Source organism: Pithys albifrons, chromosome 1, assembly GCF_047495875.1.
Source record: "Pithys albifrons albifrons isolate INPA30051 chromosome 1, PitAlb_v1, whole genome shotgun sequence".
Classification (NCBI taxonomy): domain Eukaryota; kingdom Metazoa; phylum Chordata; class Aves; order Passeriformes; family Thamnophilidae; genus Pithys; species Pithys albifrons.
In genome coordinates, this window is record NC_092458.1 from 26017458 (window position 1) to 26036052 (window position 18595).

An 18595-nucleotide genomic window follows, 5' to 3' on the forward strand; every position below is an offset into this window, starting at 1 on the left:
GTGGGTTATGATCATCAGTGAGGAGAGTCAAGAGACACTAGACACTCCTGTCTTCACACACAGACTTAGTCATGGTCCAGGGAAGGCAAAATCAAACCTTTTATTTAAAGATCTGCAATGAAATATAAGTGAGAGACCCCAACAGCAGCAGAGACATGGACACAATAACTCTTGACACATGGTCCACATTCTCATCAGCCCTGCTGACACTGATGAATGACCTTGGAAAATAATGCACTGACCTCTTTTAACTGTTCTCCAATTTAATAGGCTCCATTAAAAAAAAAAAAAAAGAAAAAATTAAATCACAATCATGACAAGCCTAACAGCATAATGGTACATATGACCTTCAGTTTGTGCTTTTAGCATTTGACAAAAGCATATTTACCTCAATGCAAAAGCAGAAAGGCTACAAATTAACTCCTGATTTCATGCCACATAAGTTTATTCCACTATAGAGTCTTACTATTTTCTCTCTTGAAGCCCCTAAAACTGTGTAACACCTATTTTAATCATATCTTACATCTAACCATGAAATTCTATGCATTTAGATACAGTACCACTTGGAGCAGTTTTATAGGATCTGGTGGAAATTAAATGCAGTGAAATGAAAAATGAGGTAATTTACTTGCCTTGTAAAAGCTTGCTAGGATGGTGAATATTCTCAACTATGATGTCAGCCCACAGTAGTAGTGGTAAAATATGAATCCTCATGGCCAGACATGTCAGCAAAGAGTGAGTTTTTTATTTAAACTCCATCATCTTCCACTGAAACACTCTTTCCTGCAGATTTTTCTAGTAATTATTTTTTGAAGTATTTACGTGATTACTATTTAAAGAGACATTGAAGAAGAACTACACTTTTTTGGAGCAGGCATTCTGATTTTCAAATCCACCTTTCACACAACTATGCTATTAAAATCCTGGACTTTGAAGATACTTCAAGAACTTTTCATAGAAATATTATTCTGTTCATTTTAAAAAATAATTATGGTGTGAAAGTTTCACAAAGCACTTCCCAAAACCTATTTATCTCACCCACTTATATGTAATAAAATTTCTTCTCTTTACCCCTCTTTAAAAATTATTAAAAAAGAAATGCAAAAACATTTGAGCAGTCTAAACAAAAATCTGTCTATATAAATAAATAGTATCTTTCTTACTACAGTATTCACTCATGTAATGATCATCATAACTCTGTAACTTGACAGAGGAATTTATTTCAGAAAATTTGTACATCCTCATCACATGCAAAAAGTAAGCCATGGGAACAGCATTAAACTAGAATCTAAAGAAATACAAGATTTGAAATCATTCACAAATGCCAAGCCAAGTCAAGAATGAACTTCCTCACAGATATAGTTTAAATCTCCATTTTAGAAGAGATCACTTTTTATTCAGGACATTTCTAATAAAAAGACAATAACTGTGATTTCTTATGTATGTTAAAACACAAACCCATAGAGCAAGTTAACTGTGGGTTAGTTACAGGAATCCTTCCATTCTGATGCACATCTGATTTAGTGCATGTGTTTCAATACTCACCTTTATGTAAAAAAATCATTAATGCAGCCACAGTAGAATAGATGTTTCAGACATATACAGGTGAAGAATGAGAAGTCAGGTGTTAACAGCAGTGCAAAAGGCCTTGCCCCAAGAATGAGCAGTGTGAGTCTCTAAATGGGCTATGTTCTAGCCAAGTACCAGCTTCAATCTGAAAGACCTTCGTACACGATGGCCTCTCTCATCCTTCCTTCTCTCTTCACCTGTTTTCCCCCTACCCCTATCTCCACTCAATTCCTATAAGAAAGAAATACAGATAAGAATACAAGATTGGAAACATAGCACATACCAACCTATTTATCACACTGGAAGTTTCAGGGACAAGGATCCAGGGGTGACAAACCATATCACGTCACATCTGCACTATGGACCTTTAAGTCACTTCTAGTACAGCCAAAATATTTTTTTAGAACAAAAAAATTAGTTTTATTCTTCTTTCTAGCTTTACACCTGGCCTATCATTTCAAAATATGAATCAGAGAAGTTCATAGAGTTTTCTGTGAAAGTAATGTAATACTTTTGTTTGCAATAAGCAGGTATAAGCCAAAGCTCATTATAAGAATGTATCTTTTTCTGTTTGCATGGAGCCTTGTGATGGCTGCTGGTAGTGGGGGTACCACAGAGTATTGGAGAAGACAGAACAAGAAGTAGTCATTAAATATGTTGAAAGTTAAAGAAAGCCCATATATATTTATTAGTTGGTAACATAGGCCAAAAGTTATCTAAGCAGATTAATATATTGTTCTATTATTAAAAATGTGATGACATTTCTTCAAAACACTTTAAAACAGTGTCTGTTAGGAGAAGCCAAAAGACATCATTCTATGACTTTGCCTTTTCTACTCTTGGGAAAAAAAAAAGGATTAGTGTTTTCAAAATGGACTGCATGAAAGCTCTCTCTTCATACTTCCAGAATGTCTCAGCATAGCTCCCAGTTTCTTTAATCTGACTTTTCTCTTCCTACTCGTTTCCCCTTGCCATCTGTCCTGAACATGAAATAATATTAGGAAATGTTGGTTGGAATATACAGGAAAGGGGTTCATCTTGCTAGACTTTACCTGTGTTCCAGGCTCCCTCTGTACTCAATACAGCTATATGTACATAGAGAAAAATCCATCCTGTGCATTTAAAATACAAAGCTTAGAATGCAATGCTCTCCAGGTGTGCTTAGGCAAATTTGCTCAATGTAGATTAACACTGTAAAATACTGTAGATTAATATTAAAAAATGACTCCTGTCCCAACAGGTTGTATGAGCTTAATAACTTCTCTAGTAGAGATGCAATGGGGGAGTACTTTATGCCTGTTCTTCTACAAGGAAGACATAATACCTTGAAAACTTTTGCATAAAATAGTATCTATAGGAGTCTATCTGCTTTCTATCACTGCCAAAAATATCTAGAAATCATTACTCTTAAAATTATTTTCTTTTCAAGTGCTGTTGGGAAGTTATGAGGTATTGATTCAGTTGGTAGCCTGTATGTAGAAAAGGTGACCAAGAATAGGCTACAGTCCATTTCAAGAAAATATAGATATATATTACATTTACCACTCTTCTTGCTGTTCATTGATTTGTTTTAAAGTGTTAAATTGCTTTGTACTGTTTGTCACTTACAACATTCACTGCATGCAATTTCTAACAGAATACGCTATAAATACAATCACTTCTATAATCTGTACATCTAGTAGGAGCACTAATATGATCATAAATTCTACAGTAAAAAACCTAATTATTCCATCCATACTGGTTACAAATATGTTTTTTAGAATAAAACAGAATCAATATCCTGCACTTCAGCTTAATAAAAAAAAATGAATTCTCATCTGGTTTCAGTGTAATCCAAAACAGTCTTTCTCTCTATGCCCTATTTTTAAATGTCTGTTTTCCTTAATTGACTTAGTGATATGTAACATCAGTAAACTAAAAAAGTCTGCAAGAACTGAACGGATAACTTTATGCATATTATGAATACATACAATATTGCACAAAAGGAAAGAAGGCATACCGGCAAATACACCAGAAATATGAAGAGTTGGTATCTATGTAACATTTAGGGAAGAGCCTTTAGACTTACAATAATTACTCACTTGCATGACAGACCAATATCATTTAGAACTTGTCCTGTATTCCTCCTGAATTTCCACATTCAAATTTATGAATTTCTGAACACTTCAAAGATTCTGAGTTCCAAAGAACCACTGATTTACAGAAAAACCCCAGCTTTCTCCATAGATTGTCACCATCCTCTTTGGCTCAGACTTTCCCCAATTTAAACCTTCTTGGAACCCACACAAAGTTGAATACACAGGTTTTGGAGAGTCAGGACATACGCAAAATAGCCGATTCTAGAATGCAAGTGGAGCCTTGGACTTTTCTCTTTATTTCTTCATAATCGTTTATATCATTTATGTCTGGTTTTCATATTTTGTATTCATATGAGTCTAGAAACAGTAGCTTCATGCTAGTGGAAGGGAAAGATTTTCTAAAGTCCTAAAAGGCAAACCAGAAATTCTGTATCAGATATCCTAAATGGTGTGCAACACTTCCAAATTAAAAATAATATTTTTCAGCATCAAAAAAGTTGATATGGCTCTTATATCGATATGGTTTGTGTTTACTCTTTAGCTTGCTGCCTTTCATCTTTCCCTCTGAAAAAACTGACTCTTTCTATCTGACAGTAATTCCACAGTCAAGTATCTTGATGATATGAGGTTAAACTGAGTTTATTCACTTGAGGTACTAGCATTCATGTTTGGCTACTACTGACCATACTCAAAATTTTTGTCAATAAAATTTTAATTCAATTTCTTTGAGTGCTTCATAGGTACATACATGCACAAACTATACCATTTATAACCACTTTTAATCCAACCTAGAAATCTTCACGTGAAAGACTCAAAACTGAGGATTTTATGAAACAGTGTTCAATTAAAAATGTTTTGAATGAGAAGTATTATACAAACTGAATATTGCACTTTTTTATTTATATCTTAAGCTATATAAATTTGTTGCATATATTGCATTTTACTATTATTTGTTTCCTTGCTTGAAACCTCACCTAATTAACTTGTGTCAATGCTTTGTAGTCAGATCTATTTTTTTTAAACTATTTGGGGCATATTTAGGGGTTGGGGTTTTTAATTTCTCCAATAATTTAAATAAGATCAACACAGGATCACATGAAAAGAGTTACACGTGACACTGAATCAAAATTCCCATTTCAACACAAACTGATATTTGCAAACAGGCTTTTTTTCATATATTGGCATCATTTTGAATACTAATCATGGATATCATCATTCCACAATAGCTGTGCAAAGTTGCACACTAGACTATAATCTCCCATCAGCTGAAAAGGTAGAAGGCAGGTCCTGCAAAACTTGGACATACTGGAGAGCAGCCCCTGCAACAACAGCACCTGTGGACAGAGCAACCAGGGAACAGTTCAATAAGGAAGTTCTGGAGTGGTGGCCTTTGCATGAGCCTGTGGGAACCCCAGTGGCAAAGGTAGCCAACAGTCTCTGTGGCTGTATGGGAAAGGGAGTGGGACTTAGATCTAGGAAAAGGATTGGATTCCTCCTTCTATGCAGCACTTGTTAGACTATATCTAGACACTGTGTTCAACTGGGGTTCTCTAATACAGGAAAGACATGGACCAACTGGAGATACCTCACAGAGGGTCACCAAGGCAGTGGGGGCTGCAGCATTTGCCCCTTGATGAGAGGCTGGGGGAGAAGTGCTGAGTCAGCATGTAGAAGAAGCAGCTGCAGGGGCACTTAGCGATGTGCCCAACACATGCAAGTGGTGACTGAGAAGCTGAAGCTGTGCTCCTTATGGTGGTGTGTGGCAGGATAGTGAGAGATCGTGGCACAAGCTGAAACAAGAAAGGAGAAGCATTTTCCCCACAGTCACATCCAGCCAGCGGAGCAGGTTGCCCTGAGAGGCTGTGTTGTTTCTATGCAGCCCATAGCTGACCCTGCTTTGAGCATGAGACTGGATAAAAGACCCCCTAAGGCCCCTTCCAGCCTGAATCTTTCTATAATTTTTCTATGGTCCTATGATTAGATACTACTCCCATGACCTTACCCCATAATATTAAAGTGATATATGTCTAGAGAATCAGTGCTTCCTATGAAACCCAGTGAAACACTGGATCATTCCAATTGCGTTTTAAATGTCCTTTTTCAAAATCTTAGAGGATGAAATGCACACATTTCACAGAATTTAAAAGATAAAACCGTAATAAATTTTTAATACCTGAATCACCTAGCCTTATTTTATGAGTGAGATGACAAGCATTTAAATCCCATATTTCTTTACTGAAAACTAATTTGCCAATCCAAAAGACTTCATGGCAATAAGAGAAGAAAAAAGTAATACTTGTACATTCACAGGCCAAACAATTCAAAGTTATTAGCTCTACTTAGAAGACATAGGAACATTTTAAGCTCCATGAAGGCTCCACTGTGCAGATAAATCATGTTTCAAGTTGGAAAAGGAAATATCCTGTTACTTAAGGTCTCAAACTACTACTTTTCTTCCTTTTCCCTAAAAATAGGAAAGGCAAATCCACATTCAATTACATTTCCACTTACACTATGTTGACTTTAAATAAAACCAAAAGAAACATTAAAAAACCGAAATCACGCATAACTCAGGAAATATTCTTAAAATAGTGTGCATCACGCTGTCGTAGGAATATGTACTCTAAAGGGGTTTGACTCATGCTATCCAAGTATTTAAAATAAGCAGCATTCACTTTATTCAACTGCTACAGATGTTGATGTGATGTTTGTTGAGAGCAGTTAGATCAGTTAGATCAACACTGACACTTTAAAATACTGCAATGGTTGTTAGTGGATACCTCAGAGGAAACTGACATTCTTCTAAAAAATTACAGCTTAAAACCTCATAACATGATGAACTACCTTTATACTTCTATTGAGTGACCAGCTGGAAGTCGTTTATAGCTTTGCCCTTTCTATCATAATAGTAAATAGGATGTTAAAGTCTAGATTACATTTGTTAAACTCAGTTCCCTAAGTCCAATAATTAGAGATTTTAATATGTAATTGCATTTGAAATTTAAGATTAAAATTAGCTATTAAAAAAACCCCTCACGTTTTTCTTACACATGTAAAGAATTGAAGATAAAGATAAAACCAAACTTTATTAAACCTAAGAGATATAGATTTTAAAAGATAGAAATTTTATGAAGGAAAAGTTGTGAAAAGCTCGAACTTGATCATGTATTAATGCATGTTTGTTGAGAAGGCTTTATCAAGTGCTGCATTTGCAGTTCTTTTAACAGAAAAAATCTGTTATCAGTGGAAGTATCAACATTTGACCCATTATCAGTTGCTCTTGGTTATTGATCAGAAGAGTAATGGAAAGTGAGATTGAGATAACTTTAGTATCATAAGCATTAAACCTTTAATCAGCAGTTTATTGAATCTTCCTTAGTTACTTTGAACATCCCCAGATTCTAACTTCTGGAGCTGTGCAGTTGATCACAAATACCACAGGTGAATAATTTTCAGGTGTTTCGATATCACAATGCTCAATCTAAGTCTCCATCACCAGAATTCATACCCAAAATGCAGGGTTGGTCTTATTCTGATTAGAATTGGCCCTAGAAGAGCAACAGCACATTTGTGGCATAGAGTGGTGTTAATAGCAAGGAAATAGGTGAAAAAGACACTAAATTATTAGAAATGAAAAGGACTACAACTGTCTAACACATGATCCACTAGAGACATTAATATGGCTTTACAGGCCCAATGTTTTTTTTCAAACAGTTATTTTCAATAAATTGTGTAAATAGGATACACAGGCAGTAGAAAAAAAACCCATGACATTTGTCCTCCCATGTCCATGAATGACAATTCTCATGGGAAACACTGTTTAACAGTCTTTACGATTGTGTGCTGTCAAGCATGAATAAATAGGACATCCTATGGAAAATATTTTTGCTGTGAATATCCCCCAAAATGAATCCTATGACCAAACCAAATTCTTTCCTAACCTATTATCAGAAACCAATATTTTTTGACACTTCCAAATTATTGTTACTCCCAGAGAAGACAGAGAATATTAATTTATCCCCGCAGGTGGCATATGAAGGGAGAGGAACAACAGAAAAATGCAAAATCTGAAAATATGCACCATGCCTTCAGGGTCATACCCAGCTAACCTTGCAACTGTTCTCTAAATCAGGTTCTTAGGCTCACACGCTAGTCCCCTGCTTAGACTGATTTCCTCATGTATCAAGTCATCTCTCCCATATTCTTATCCCATTACATGATGTTATCCAATCCATTCTTCCTTCCCCAATATCTCCAGCACCATGATATAGTCTCAGTCAGCCAAAATTGGTTTGAAATAAAATTACAGGATTTCCCATAATACCCACTTTATTTTTCTGTCAAATAGGCTAATAATTTATCTGTGATACTTTTTTTCTATCACATCATGCATCACGGACACAGAGGGGTGATTGGTACTGAATTACAACACAATAAAGGAATATAACTTATTTTATGTTTGAAATACTATGTATCTTTATAAGCTTATAAATGCCAATCTTGCAGAGAAAATTAAAATCAAGCTGTCAAGTTTATTAGCAAGTAGAAAAAGATAATTAAAGTCCCTACAGCAATGACAACTTCTTATGCTGTGGATCTGGAATGAAATTTTTATTGGCAACACAAAGATTTCTGAGCATTATTTTCATATTCCCCCGAGTGGTCTGACCTAGTAGAATGCTATATTGCAACAAACAAACTCAGGCATATGCTAGTAAAACTTAAAGAAACTGTTATGGAATGAAGCATGTAGATTAGAAGAGACATCTTCAATGCTATTTTTTATCTTATTCCTTGAGAAAAACAAAGCTCTGTTGATTATTTGGCAGCTTTAATTGATATAAAATCATTATGTTAACCTCTAGAACTCATCCAGGCAATAAGACTATAATGTCCTTATCTGACCATTTGCCAAGAGAAAGAGTTCTGTCCTACATTTGGGGTTTTCCTTTATGTTAAGCTCTTATTTATGTTTAATGTTTCTTTGATAACTAGACTAAAACCATAATAGGCTTATTATCTTTACCTGCCTTCTTCTTACTCCTATATGCTGTCTCTGAGAAACTACCTTCATATTATTAACACATCTGATATTTTCTGCAGAGTCAAGACTGCAAAAAAAGTTGTACTTCTCTCCAGATGCATAATGATCATTTGTGTGCTCTGATGTTTGCTTGTTCTTATGTTTGCCATTGACCACATATAGCAAATATCCTATTGCTCTCTCTCTCCTTTTCCAAATGCCACTGACTCACAATTCCTTCCATTTCTACCATTTAAATATTTGACTTTGTGTTCATAGTGTAGAAAAAGAATTTGAGAGAACAGGTATACTTGCAACCATGTAACATGAAAACTGAAAGAGACTTGGATTTAACAGTGAATAGCAAATTGAACAGGAATTTGACATTCCCTAGATTAACAAAGAAAATGAAAATAGCTCCACATTTTTTATTAAATCTTATCTTTTAAAAATGTGAAATAAATAAGAGGACTGTGCCTGGAATCTCATATTCAGCTCTGCTTTCTGAATTACTAGAAGGATAATGAAATATTAGGGCACATCTAAGATTTTTTTCTTTTTCAGCAGGAAAGATTAGACCACATAAATACAATTTGATGAGGAAGTTTACAAGGTGGAAAAAGAGCATAATTTGACTGGACTTATTCCAAAAATGTGAGATCTTTAAGGTAAATTGCTATTCTGAGCTTGACCTTCCTAAGAGTTTCAATTTTCTTTTTGTCATAACATTGCTTTCTTTCTTTTTGAATTTTAATTATTCCAAATGAATCATCCAGTGGCAGTCATTCATTATTTGCCTTCAGATTTCTGGGGGTGGCTAAAAGCTGAATCTCTAAGTGGCTGAGGTTGGAAGGCACCACTGGGGATCACAAGAACCTTAGCGGGGCACTAGTGACGGGTATGCAGCTGGACTTTGTGCTGCTGATCACAGCACTGATAACTTCTGCCTTCTCCATGTTCTTTATCGGCAGCTCATTTCCCCATTCAGTGAGGCTCACATATCCCCTATTCTATCTTTTGCTGCTGATGTACCAGTAAAAGAACCTTTTGTTGCCCTTTCACCATCTCTAGACAATTTAAAGGTAAAAATATTTTCATGGTGTTAAAGTAAGTTTGTTAGAGTATTGCATATTCCAAGGGGTATTTGAATCTTTTTATTTCAGTAGAACACAATGAATAATGAAGAAAAGCTCACAAGGTCCAGAAACAGCAAGCTGAATTCACAGCAACCAAGAGAGCTTTTCTCATAGACAATCTTGCTCTTCCCCTTGTGAGCACTGTTCAGACAGAAATGGTTTCTACATGTGTTGATGGGTAATGTCTCTCTTTTCTACCTCCATTTCTCCTCTCCCTTGCTTTGTCTTGGCAAAGTGCAGCTATCATACCCTACCCTATACTCCCTACTGAAGTTTGTTGTGGGAGTTGGGAGCCTGTTGAAGAGTGCTGTAACAATTAAGGGCATGTTAGCCAACACATTTGAGATTAAATATTGTGCTTCTTGCCAGAGTCAAGATGATTAAAGCATAAGAGGTCCTTGACACACGGACTAGTGTCTTTGTCCAGCATATAGAGTGAACATCACCCCTAAATGGGTTGTGACACCAGTTCTGTCCAGCAGTCTGGGAGATGAGTGCCTCCAGCTCCTTGAAGAAGTGAGTCTCTTGTCCTAGGAAAAGAGGTAATCAGATGTTCTTCTGAAGGGGGAGCTTCCTCAGAAGGCTAGAGAGATTTCTGAAAGACTGTAATGTTCATGGCCATGTAGTCAGTCAAAAGATTTCTAGCAAAAGATTTCTTCTGAGGAAGGCACTCCAGAGAGAAGTACATCAAGCTCCTAAGACAACAACATTTAGAGAAGTTATCACACCTGACCACCTCTGGTTCTGGCTGGGAAGCAGAACAGCATATAACACACTGCTCTGTTCTTAAAGATTGAAGAGGAATCTCAAACTACACCAAGTGCCACTGCACAAAGACACACACAGGAAAGGTCATGAGCCCATCAGTCCTCTTACAGAGCGCAGAGCCCGGTTCTTGCCTTTTTCTTTCCCTGCACAGGGTCATCATGGTGCCTCTTGCCATGAGGAACCCAGAGCTTCCACAGACTCTCCATCCCTGTTGTATCAAGGTATGCACACCAGACACACTTACCAACACTGTCCAGACTTTCTCTTACAGACCACCATGTCAAAGCATGGTTTTCAAGAAAAGCTACTTCCAGTAAAGGCCTGCCTTAAACATGGTTGCATGCACGCTTAGCATGCAGGTAGGGACAAAATGTATTTTAAGTAACATCCTCTGGTGTATGACCCCAGGCACCACTTCAGACAGACATGCCATGGGTTTTCTCTACAGAGATACGTGAGAAGGACAGAACACTACCAGGACAGGTTGCAATAAAGACATCTTAGCAAAAGTCAGCAGAGGGTCATCATCTCCCTACACGTGGTATCCATGATTTTCTTTGGTGATTCAAAGAGTTTTGCAAGATGAGAGAGTAACAACTGGGGAGAAGCACTGCAGAGCACCCTCAGTGTATATGTGAAACCTATTGAGTCATTCTGGGCCGACAGGAAAGAAATGCAGAAAATCACTTAATGCTTTGAGGCAATCTTCATAAATAAAAGTAAGCAAGATCAAAATCCTCAAGGGATATATTTAATACCTCTTAATACCAGGAGAAGCCTCAAAAAATAGTGAATTTGGGCACATTTGACTGAAGCAAATATTTTCCAACACAAATTGTGAAGGAGCTCATGATCTGCCTGCTCAGGAATTGAGAGGCCTCGAGCAAAAGTGGGCTCTTATAACATCCATTGCTATCTTCCTGAGACCACCATGGATTCAGTTCTCACATGTTTATTCACAATGGCTACAGCCTTTCCCAGTAATCTTTTACACTGAAAGCACGTGTATAGAAGGCAACTTCAGAACACCTGTGTACAGATATCAGTCTTCCCAAAGAATTCATTCCAGTAAACACTGCTGAAGAGTCTAGTCAGGCTTTACATCCTTGTTCCTTCAGTCAGTGTCATGGAAGCATTAAGAACATTTCATTACAAAATCTACATAGAAGACACATTTTTAATTCTACATACAAGTTAAATCCACAAATGACGATTTGTGAAATACAAACAGAACAATCCACAAGACCATTATTGCTGCATCATCATCTTTATTGTGCAAGGGCTTGACTTTCAAGAAGTCTGTCAGCTATCACTATGTCCTGCATAAGACTGCCTTTCTTAAACATATCATCAAAAGACTATGGGTGAAGAGACAAACTGTGCTATGAGTAGCACATGCTCATAGTGAGAATTTTAGTTACAGCACCTCAGACCACCTCTCTTTTTAGAGTTATCATTGTCTCAGCTCCAGACAATCCAGTATAATTACTCATGTTAATAATACAGGTTTGCAGGTTTTGAGGTAAATGGTTTAGAGGAAGGGTGATAGAGCTGAGAAACTAAAATAAACAATGTAAAGAAAACAAAAAAGAGGGAGGGAAATGGTGCAAGCTTAACAGTATCCTTTACCCTAAATATGCACAAAAATAAGGAAGGAATTATGTTTAGTTCAATCAACTGACTTTAACATCAAACTTCATGTTTAGTCCTCTATTTGCCAGTTTCCATTTAAACCTTTCAACCACAGTCTCAAAAACCAGAGGTGTTTGGAAAAACATTAAACTGCTGTATGCATTAAGTAGACCTTGTGCCTTAAAAACCTGCTGATGAATGACCTTCAAATAAAATTCTGTTATTAAACAGCTGTCGCAGGTTTGGCCTAGCTGTTGCCAACCCTGGAATGGCCCCCCTACCCCCTCCCAGAACTTCCCCAGCAAAGGAAAGAAGAAACCACTGAAAAGAAATGCACTCTAAAGAAAGTGAACTGAATAAAAAGAATAAATTATATTTTCTAACATTCACAAACCACACTGTATACACAGTACATAGGATCCCACCCCCAAGGGAAAGGGGAAGGGAAAAAAGGAAACTGATTAGCCAGAAAATGGGGAAGACACCAACCCAACCTAAAGAAACCGAATGAATCAAAACAAACACAATTAAAAACCTCAAGGAAGGGGAACAAGAATGAAACAATCTCACCCAGGACAGGAGAACCACCAACAACCGGAGGGACCAGACTCCAACCACCTCCCACCAGCTCCTCGGCCAAGAGAGAAGAAACCAAAACACTCCCCCCCAGCCTGCTATGTGGAAGACACGTGTGGAATACTTGTAACTTCCTTAGATACAATGGTTACTAAGGAAGCCATGGGTCAAACCATTACCACAGCAGATATTAATTAGTAATTAAACAATAATAAAGCAACAACTTGAGCTATTACTAGCTGCTCATCACACTTTCACTCATATTTGCTAAGTAGTTGGTCGATGCTTTTAGATAAATAGGTTTGCACATGGGATCATGAACTGAAAATTGACTCAGTCTAAATTAGGACATTCCAGTTTCGCCTGATGACAAGACATTCATGAAAATGTGCAGGTAAGAAAACAGGTTTAAACTGGACTTAACAATAAAGCAACAATTTACTATTGCTACAAAGCTGAAGATTGAGGGTGGTCAAAACTGGACTTTCTGAGGCTTGTTTCTCCTGGACTTCCACTATGCTGCCACCACCTCCATGCATTCTATCAACATTATCTAAAAGCAAAGTGATTTGACCTCCACATGCATTTCAGTTGCCAAAACCAAATTAGGAAAACAAGCCTATTTTTTGCCTAGAGAAAAAAAAAATCATATTTAAGGTGAAGTTTAAAATTGTACCTGAAAAACTCCATGAAAGAGAAGCCATAACCATGCTGTTCAGCAATTCCTGCACAAACAACATTCGCAGATGCTCCAATCAATGTTCCATTACCTGCAGTTCAGAAAACAAATACCAGTTTATAGCTGTGCTTTGTTTCTTACTCTTCTTCAGTTTATTCTCTGCTAGTCTTAAGATGTACTCACTAGAAAGGAGAAATCAATGTCTGTTGTATAGCCTTGGAAAGAAACTTACAGACAATATCTCCACTTCCTATAAACAGCTTCACGCTTTGACATGTAAGCCTGGCATTAATCTCTGAGTCTACATAAGCCAGAAAAGTAGGTAGGTAACATAACACAAATAACAGTTATCAATATGACACCAGAGACTTGCATTCAGATAAACTGGTGGATTTTTACATAGAAGAAGGTGCCATCAGATGACATGAAAAGACAGGATAGTTTGAGAATACTAAGGAAACAGATGCCTTTTTTCCTTACACAAACTTAACAGTGACAAATTAATATCTTTTTTTATAGATAAACTAAGTAATTCCTAAGACTTATTTGCTTGGGGGTTTTTTTAACAGAAATATAAAACAAAATAAGTGAGACAATGGAAGGGAATGGATCTGCTTCACATCTGTCTGCTAAGGTAAAAGGATCACAAACTTTGTTTATCTAATCATCATTGTCCGTTAGTATATAATGGAACATAATTTCATTCAGTGAACTTCACCAAATTATACAAGCTCCCAGAAGAACATAACCTAAACACTTATTTTCTGTATTTAATATAAGTTCCAAGTACCTCACTTTAAGTAGCATGGAGTCAGTGTTTGCTGAGTGCAGCAAAGGTTCTCTACAGCAATGCTTGCTAATCCTGGTTACTTCTTGTAATGCTTTGTGAAGTTGCAAGTTTATCTCTATAAAACCATTTTTTTGCCAAAATGCTTATATTCTCACCAAATTAAAAGAAATCTCTTAGAGAAAAATGTGCAGTTATTCTCTGGATGTTAATTCAAGGTACCAAAGGACCAAGGGCCTTACAAGGGTTTGTGTAAGCAAAACCCCATGAAGCCTGAAATTAAGATGTAATACCTGGTAAATTTGGACCGAATTGTAACAGGAACACACCAAAGAAAAATATTTTGCCACATTTATAATGTGAATCTATCCTCTTGGAAGAACAGTACACTAAAGTAAAAAATTATGGGTGGAGGAAAAGGACTTCACACAACAAGCCTTCAAGGTTTATGGTGAAAGTCCCTTAATTACACACCGCACATGGTTTATATAGGGTTAAAGCTATATTCTATTGGCTAAATTGAACTCTAGACCATAAAACTCTAGTTGGTTATAATCCATATCTCACAAGTCCAGTGTTTTGGTGAAATCACCCTGACTATTTTCAAGTACACCTCTGGGGTCCAGTGGGAAACTTTGAGAGCTCTCATGAGAAAGCTCTGAGGAGTGATTTCCTCCCTACCACTCAGCCAGCAGCTGTGGCCTTGTTTATTTGGTAGCTGCTTCAGTTCTCACAGGGTCCATATAGATCTGAATTGCTCACTTTTCATTTCTTTGTAACAAGAACACACCTCTCTGCATTTTCCCTAAACTTTCAACAGTCAGGCAATGTAGAGAAGTCAGGTATTCAAAAATCAGAAAGACCGACCCATTTTCTATATCTTTCCCATGAGTCATACCTCAAACTTTAAGACATGCTGTATACTTGACTTCCACAAAGCAGATGGTTTCAGCAAATGTTTCTGATCTAAGGCACGACTCAGGAAGTGACAGTTACTCCTACATTCTGTTCTTCAACTGAAATCTTGAACAAAGGAGGTAACAATCTAGGAAAATTTCTTTTTTACATTGTGGCAAGTGATCTCTTTTGCCATACTTCACTACATTAACAATCCTTTATTCTAAGCAGAAGCCTTCTTTTGCTCCCATTGACATGCAATTACTCTTCTCACTTAGGTTGTATTAAAAAATTCAGCTCATGGAAACTCTTCTGGTCTGACTTTGAGAGAAACAGATCAGAATGCAATTAATGACCCAGTTAATCACTTTGACTTAGTAAATGTTTCAGGTCACCCAGAGATTAGTTTACCAAAGAGTATCTCAGAATAAAGACAGAAGTATTATTACCCCGAGTATTCACACACGGTACCCATATGGCCTTCTGCACCTGAAAGTGCACACAAAATGAGCAGACGCTCAAAAGTATTTTTAAAAATAATAGAACACTCTTAAATTCAAATAAAATTATGGACTCTAATTCAGATGTTTTTGACTGGTCATTGTAGGGGCAGAGAAACAACTCCAAGAAATAAAACTAAACCCCCAAAAGTTGCTCAGGACTTTTTTTATTATTGATATTATTATTAGTTCATTTCCTTAGAGCCAAAGCCTTCCAATAAAAAACCCCAGTGCAGCCAAGATTTTTCCAATTGAGTCCAAAGAGAAAGCATGATTTTTATTTACTCCAGGATGGTTGATTACTATCAACACAAAATAGGTAGCAAACTGAGTTTCATCATGGAATAGGGATCTGAATAAGAGTATCTGTTTTCTCAGGTGAGCGGCCAAAGCAACACCTATTAAGAACAAGAGACTAGTTTTATTTTCTCATCAGCAGCTTCAAACAGCTCTTGAGCAGATGCAACTATGGAACAAGAAAGAACCTGAAAATGTGCCAAGATGAGAAAAGCATTCCTCTCCTAGTCCTTGCAATCCAAAATAGATATTTTATTTCATATATTAATTGTCCTTCTAATTTTTTATTTCTCTTTTTTTTCTGTTCTCCCTGGAGGTATGCTAGATGAGCTGCTTCCTAGTTGCTGTTTTTCAGGCTTTGACATTGCAACAGAGCTGGAGCTCCATGCAGAGGTCTTGTTTGTCTATGAGAAGTTCTGATGATGTTGTTGAAACTGCACATCTATACAACGATGTATCCTTATTGATCATAAATGTATTATGATCATTCTTGTGAGACACCAAGAGCTATTTGTGTCCTTGGCATCTTGTCATAAGCAGTGAATTCACACACACACACACAGATGTGCTTCAGGTGTGGAGATAAAAAGGATGACTAATCTTACTAGATGAACAGAAACCTTCAAAAATAGTGTCTACCACTGGTCATTCAAAATGGCACAGCTCATTTCCCTTGCCCTCTCATTGCCTCAAAGTATATTTTAATTACTTTAATGCATGATTAAAAATATTAAATTGAACATGGAACAACAGTGCTCCCGGCAGTTATTGTCATGAGAAAGCCAAGACACAAAACACGTGGCTTAATGCAAAACCAGAACAAATGAATACAACTGATGTTATTAGAGGAGTCAGGCAGGAACACTTTAGGAATTTTCAGTTCCAAACTAATCACTAGTTACAGCCTCCAAACATTTCATAAGAGGTTTCTGCTCTATGTGGAGCAAAATCAGTCATCGCTCTCAGAGTAATATTACTGTACACAAGGAATATGGCTCTGGCTTCAAATTAAAGAAAGGGAACTGAAACTGCACTTGTCCCATGGCTCTGAGGAGATACAGCTGAGATCTCCAACCAGCACATGCTCTCCTAATTGTATTTGGACTATAGTAATGCCTTCACATAATGAAGTATTATGGAAAGAGTTTCTACTTCAGCAGTGAATTGATTTCCCCAAGCAGATTTCACTTGAGAAGAAATCATCACCTTAAATGTTATCTGAGAGGAGCAGCATTTCTTTTTCATTTGTTTGGCGCGTGTGTGCAGTTTAATTAGGTACTGGCTCAGCAGGCTTCAAAGAACTGCACTGAAATTAACAACAGAGGCAAACTTTCGTTTCACCTCCCAGGAACATCTGTCTCCATGGCACAGGTTTAACTCAGTAGTGAAACAGCAACACTATGACCTCTGAATCATGGAAAACTCAAGACTGGGTTAATATGCAGAGAAACCTACACATGTTCAATTCATTCCAATTGATGCAAATTAAGAATGACATTTTTTAGGAGTTTACCCAGTCTTGACTTCTCCATATCATCTGCAGTCTTTTTAAGATCAAAGACTTGAAAAGACTCCTGATCCTTTACTTGCATGATCAAAGCAAAGTAACACGTAGGTGAACTGCATCAAATATTAACGTTGCAATAACCAATCAGTTTTAATGACTCCTATTGTAACTTTTTTGTTGACTCCAACTGTAACTCAATCTTTATTGAAAGGCAGATGGTTTTTACGAAACTGGACTCACCACAGTGAATTATATATTGGTATGTGATATGTATTATGTAAGCAATATTTTTTTATGAATATCTACCTCTTTTATTATGAATATCTATTCTGCCTCTGGTCTATCTATTCTTGATAGACCTTCTCTGTTATCTGTATTAACTATGCTTAATAGTTTATAAGCATGAAATCAAGAGTGCTTTTCCTTAATAAAAAAAAAAATCTCATTTTGAAGTGTGATCAAAGAATGATACACATGTGTCACTTAAACACATTCTGCTGCCTAGGATACAGAGAAGAAAATGGCAGAGGAGTCCTCACAGATTATATTCATTTTTTCATGGAGCTGCTCTAGCTTTGCACAATCATTTCAGAAACACAATAAAAGGTCTACTGCTTCTGTCTAGAAAAGGCAACATAAAAGGTTCTTTCTGATATTTCTCAAGGCAAATTACTTTAAACATCTCTAGGGGATGTGAAATGAACTGCAAGTGTAAGGCAGTGTTCAACAGTTTTAGTTAAGAGTAAATCTATCAAGAAATATCTGAGCCCCACGCATTAAAATGTGCCTTTGCATATCCAGCTAACTCAGAGCTACAAGCAGGAAGATGGTGACAAAGTTTGGTAAGCCTGATTTGATTCCTGCACTGTCCACTTGCCCTGCATCTTCCAGTCTTCTACTTCCATTTATAGTTACTCCTTTGCAACACAGTGTTCAGCTATTACTGTGGGCTACTTCACACCTTCAGACATTGCCAAATTTGAACCCAAAGCCTGCACGCCACTTGGAATGTGCCTCAGTAACCAGGGTTTGCTCAAGTCACTATAACCTGCAATGCACTGAAAATCAATGCTAGGAGAACCAATGAGGCTTATTGAAGGAAGGGGCTGGGAAAACAGATTAGAATCACAAGAAAAGGGAGGGAGT

General features: G+C 36.9%; 1 protein-coding gene across 1 annotated transcript in view; it reads right to left on the reverse strand.

Moving 5' to 3' along the window:
- OCA2 (OCA2 melanosomal transmembrane protein) overlaps positions 1-18595 on the reverse strand; it is a 207992-nt gene that overhangs the window by 31167 nt on the left and 158230 nt on the right. Inside the window, exon 24 of the mRNA XM_071570096.1 lies at positions 13459-13552. Within this exon, the coding sequence (XP_071426197.1) occupies positions 13459-13552 (94 nt within the window). The remainder of the gene's footprint in view (positions 1-13458; positions 13553-18595) is intronic.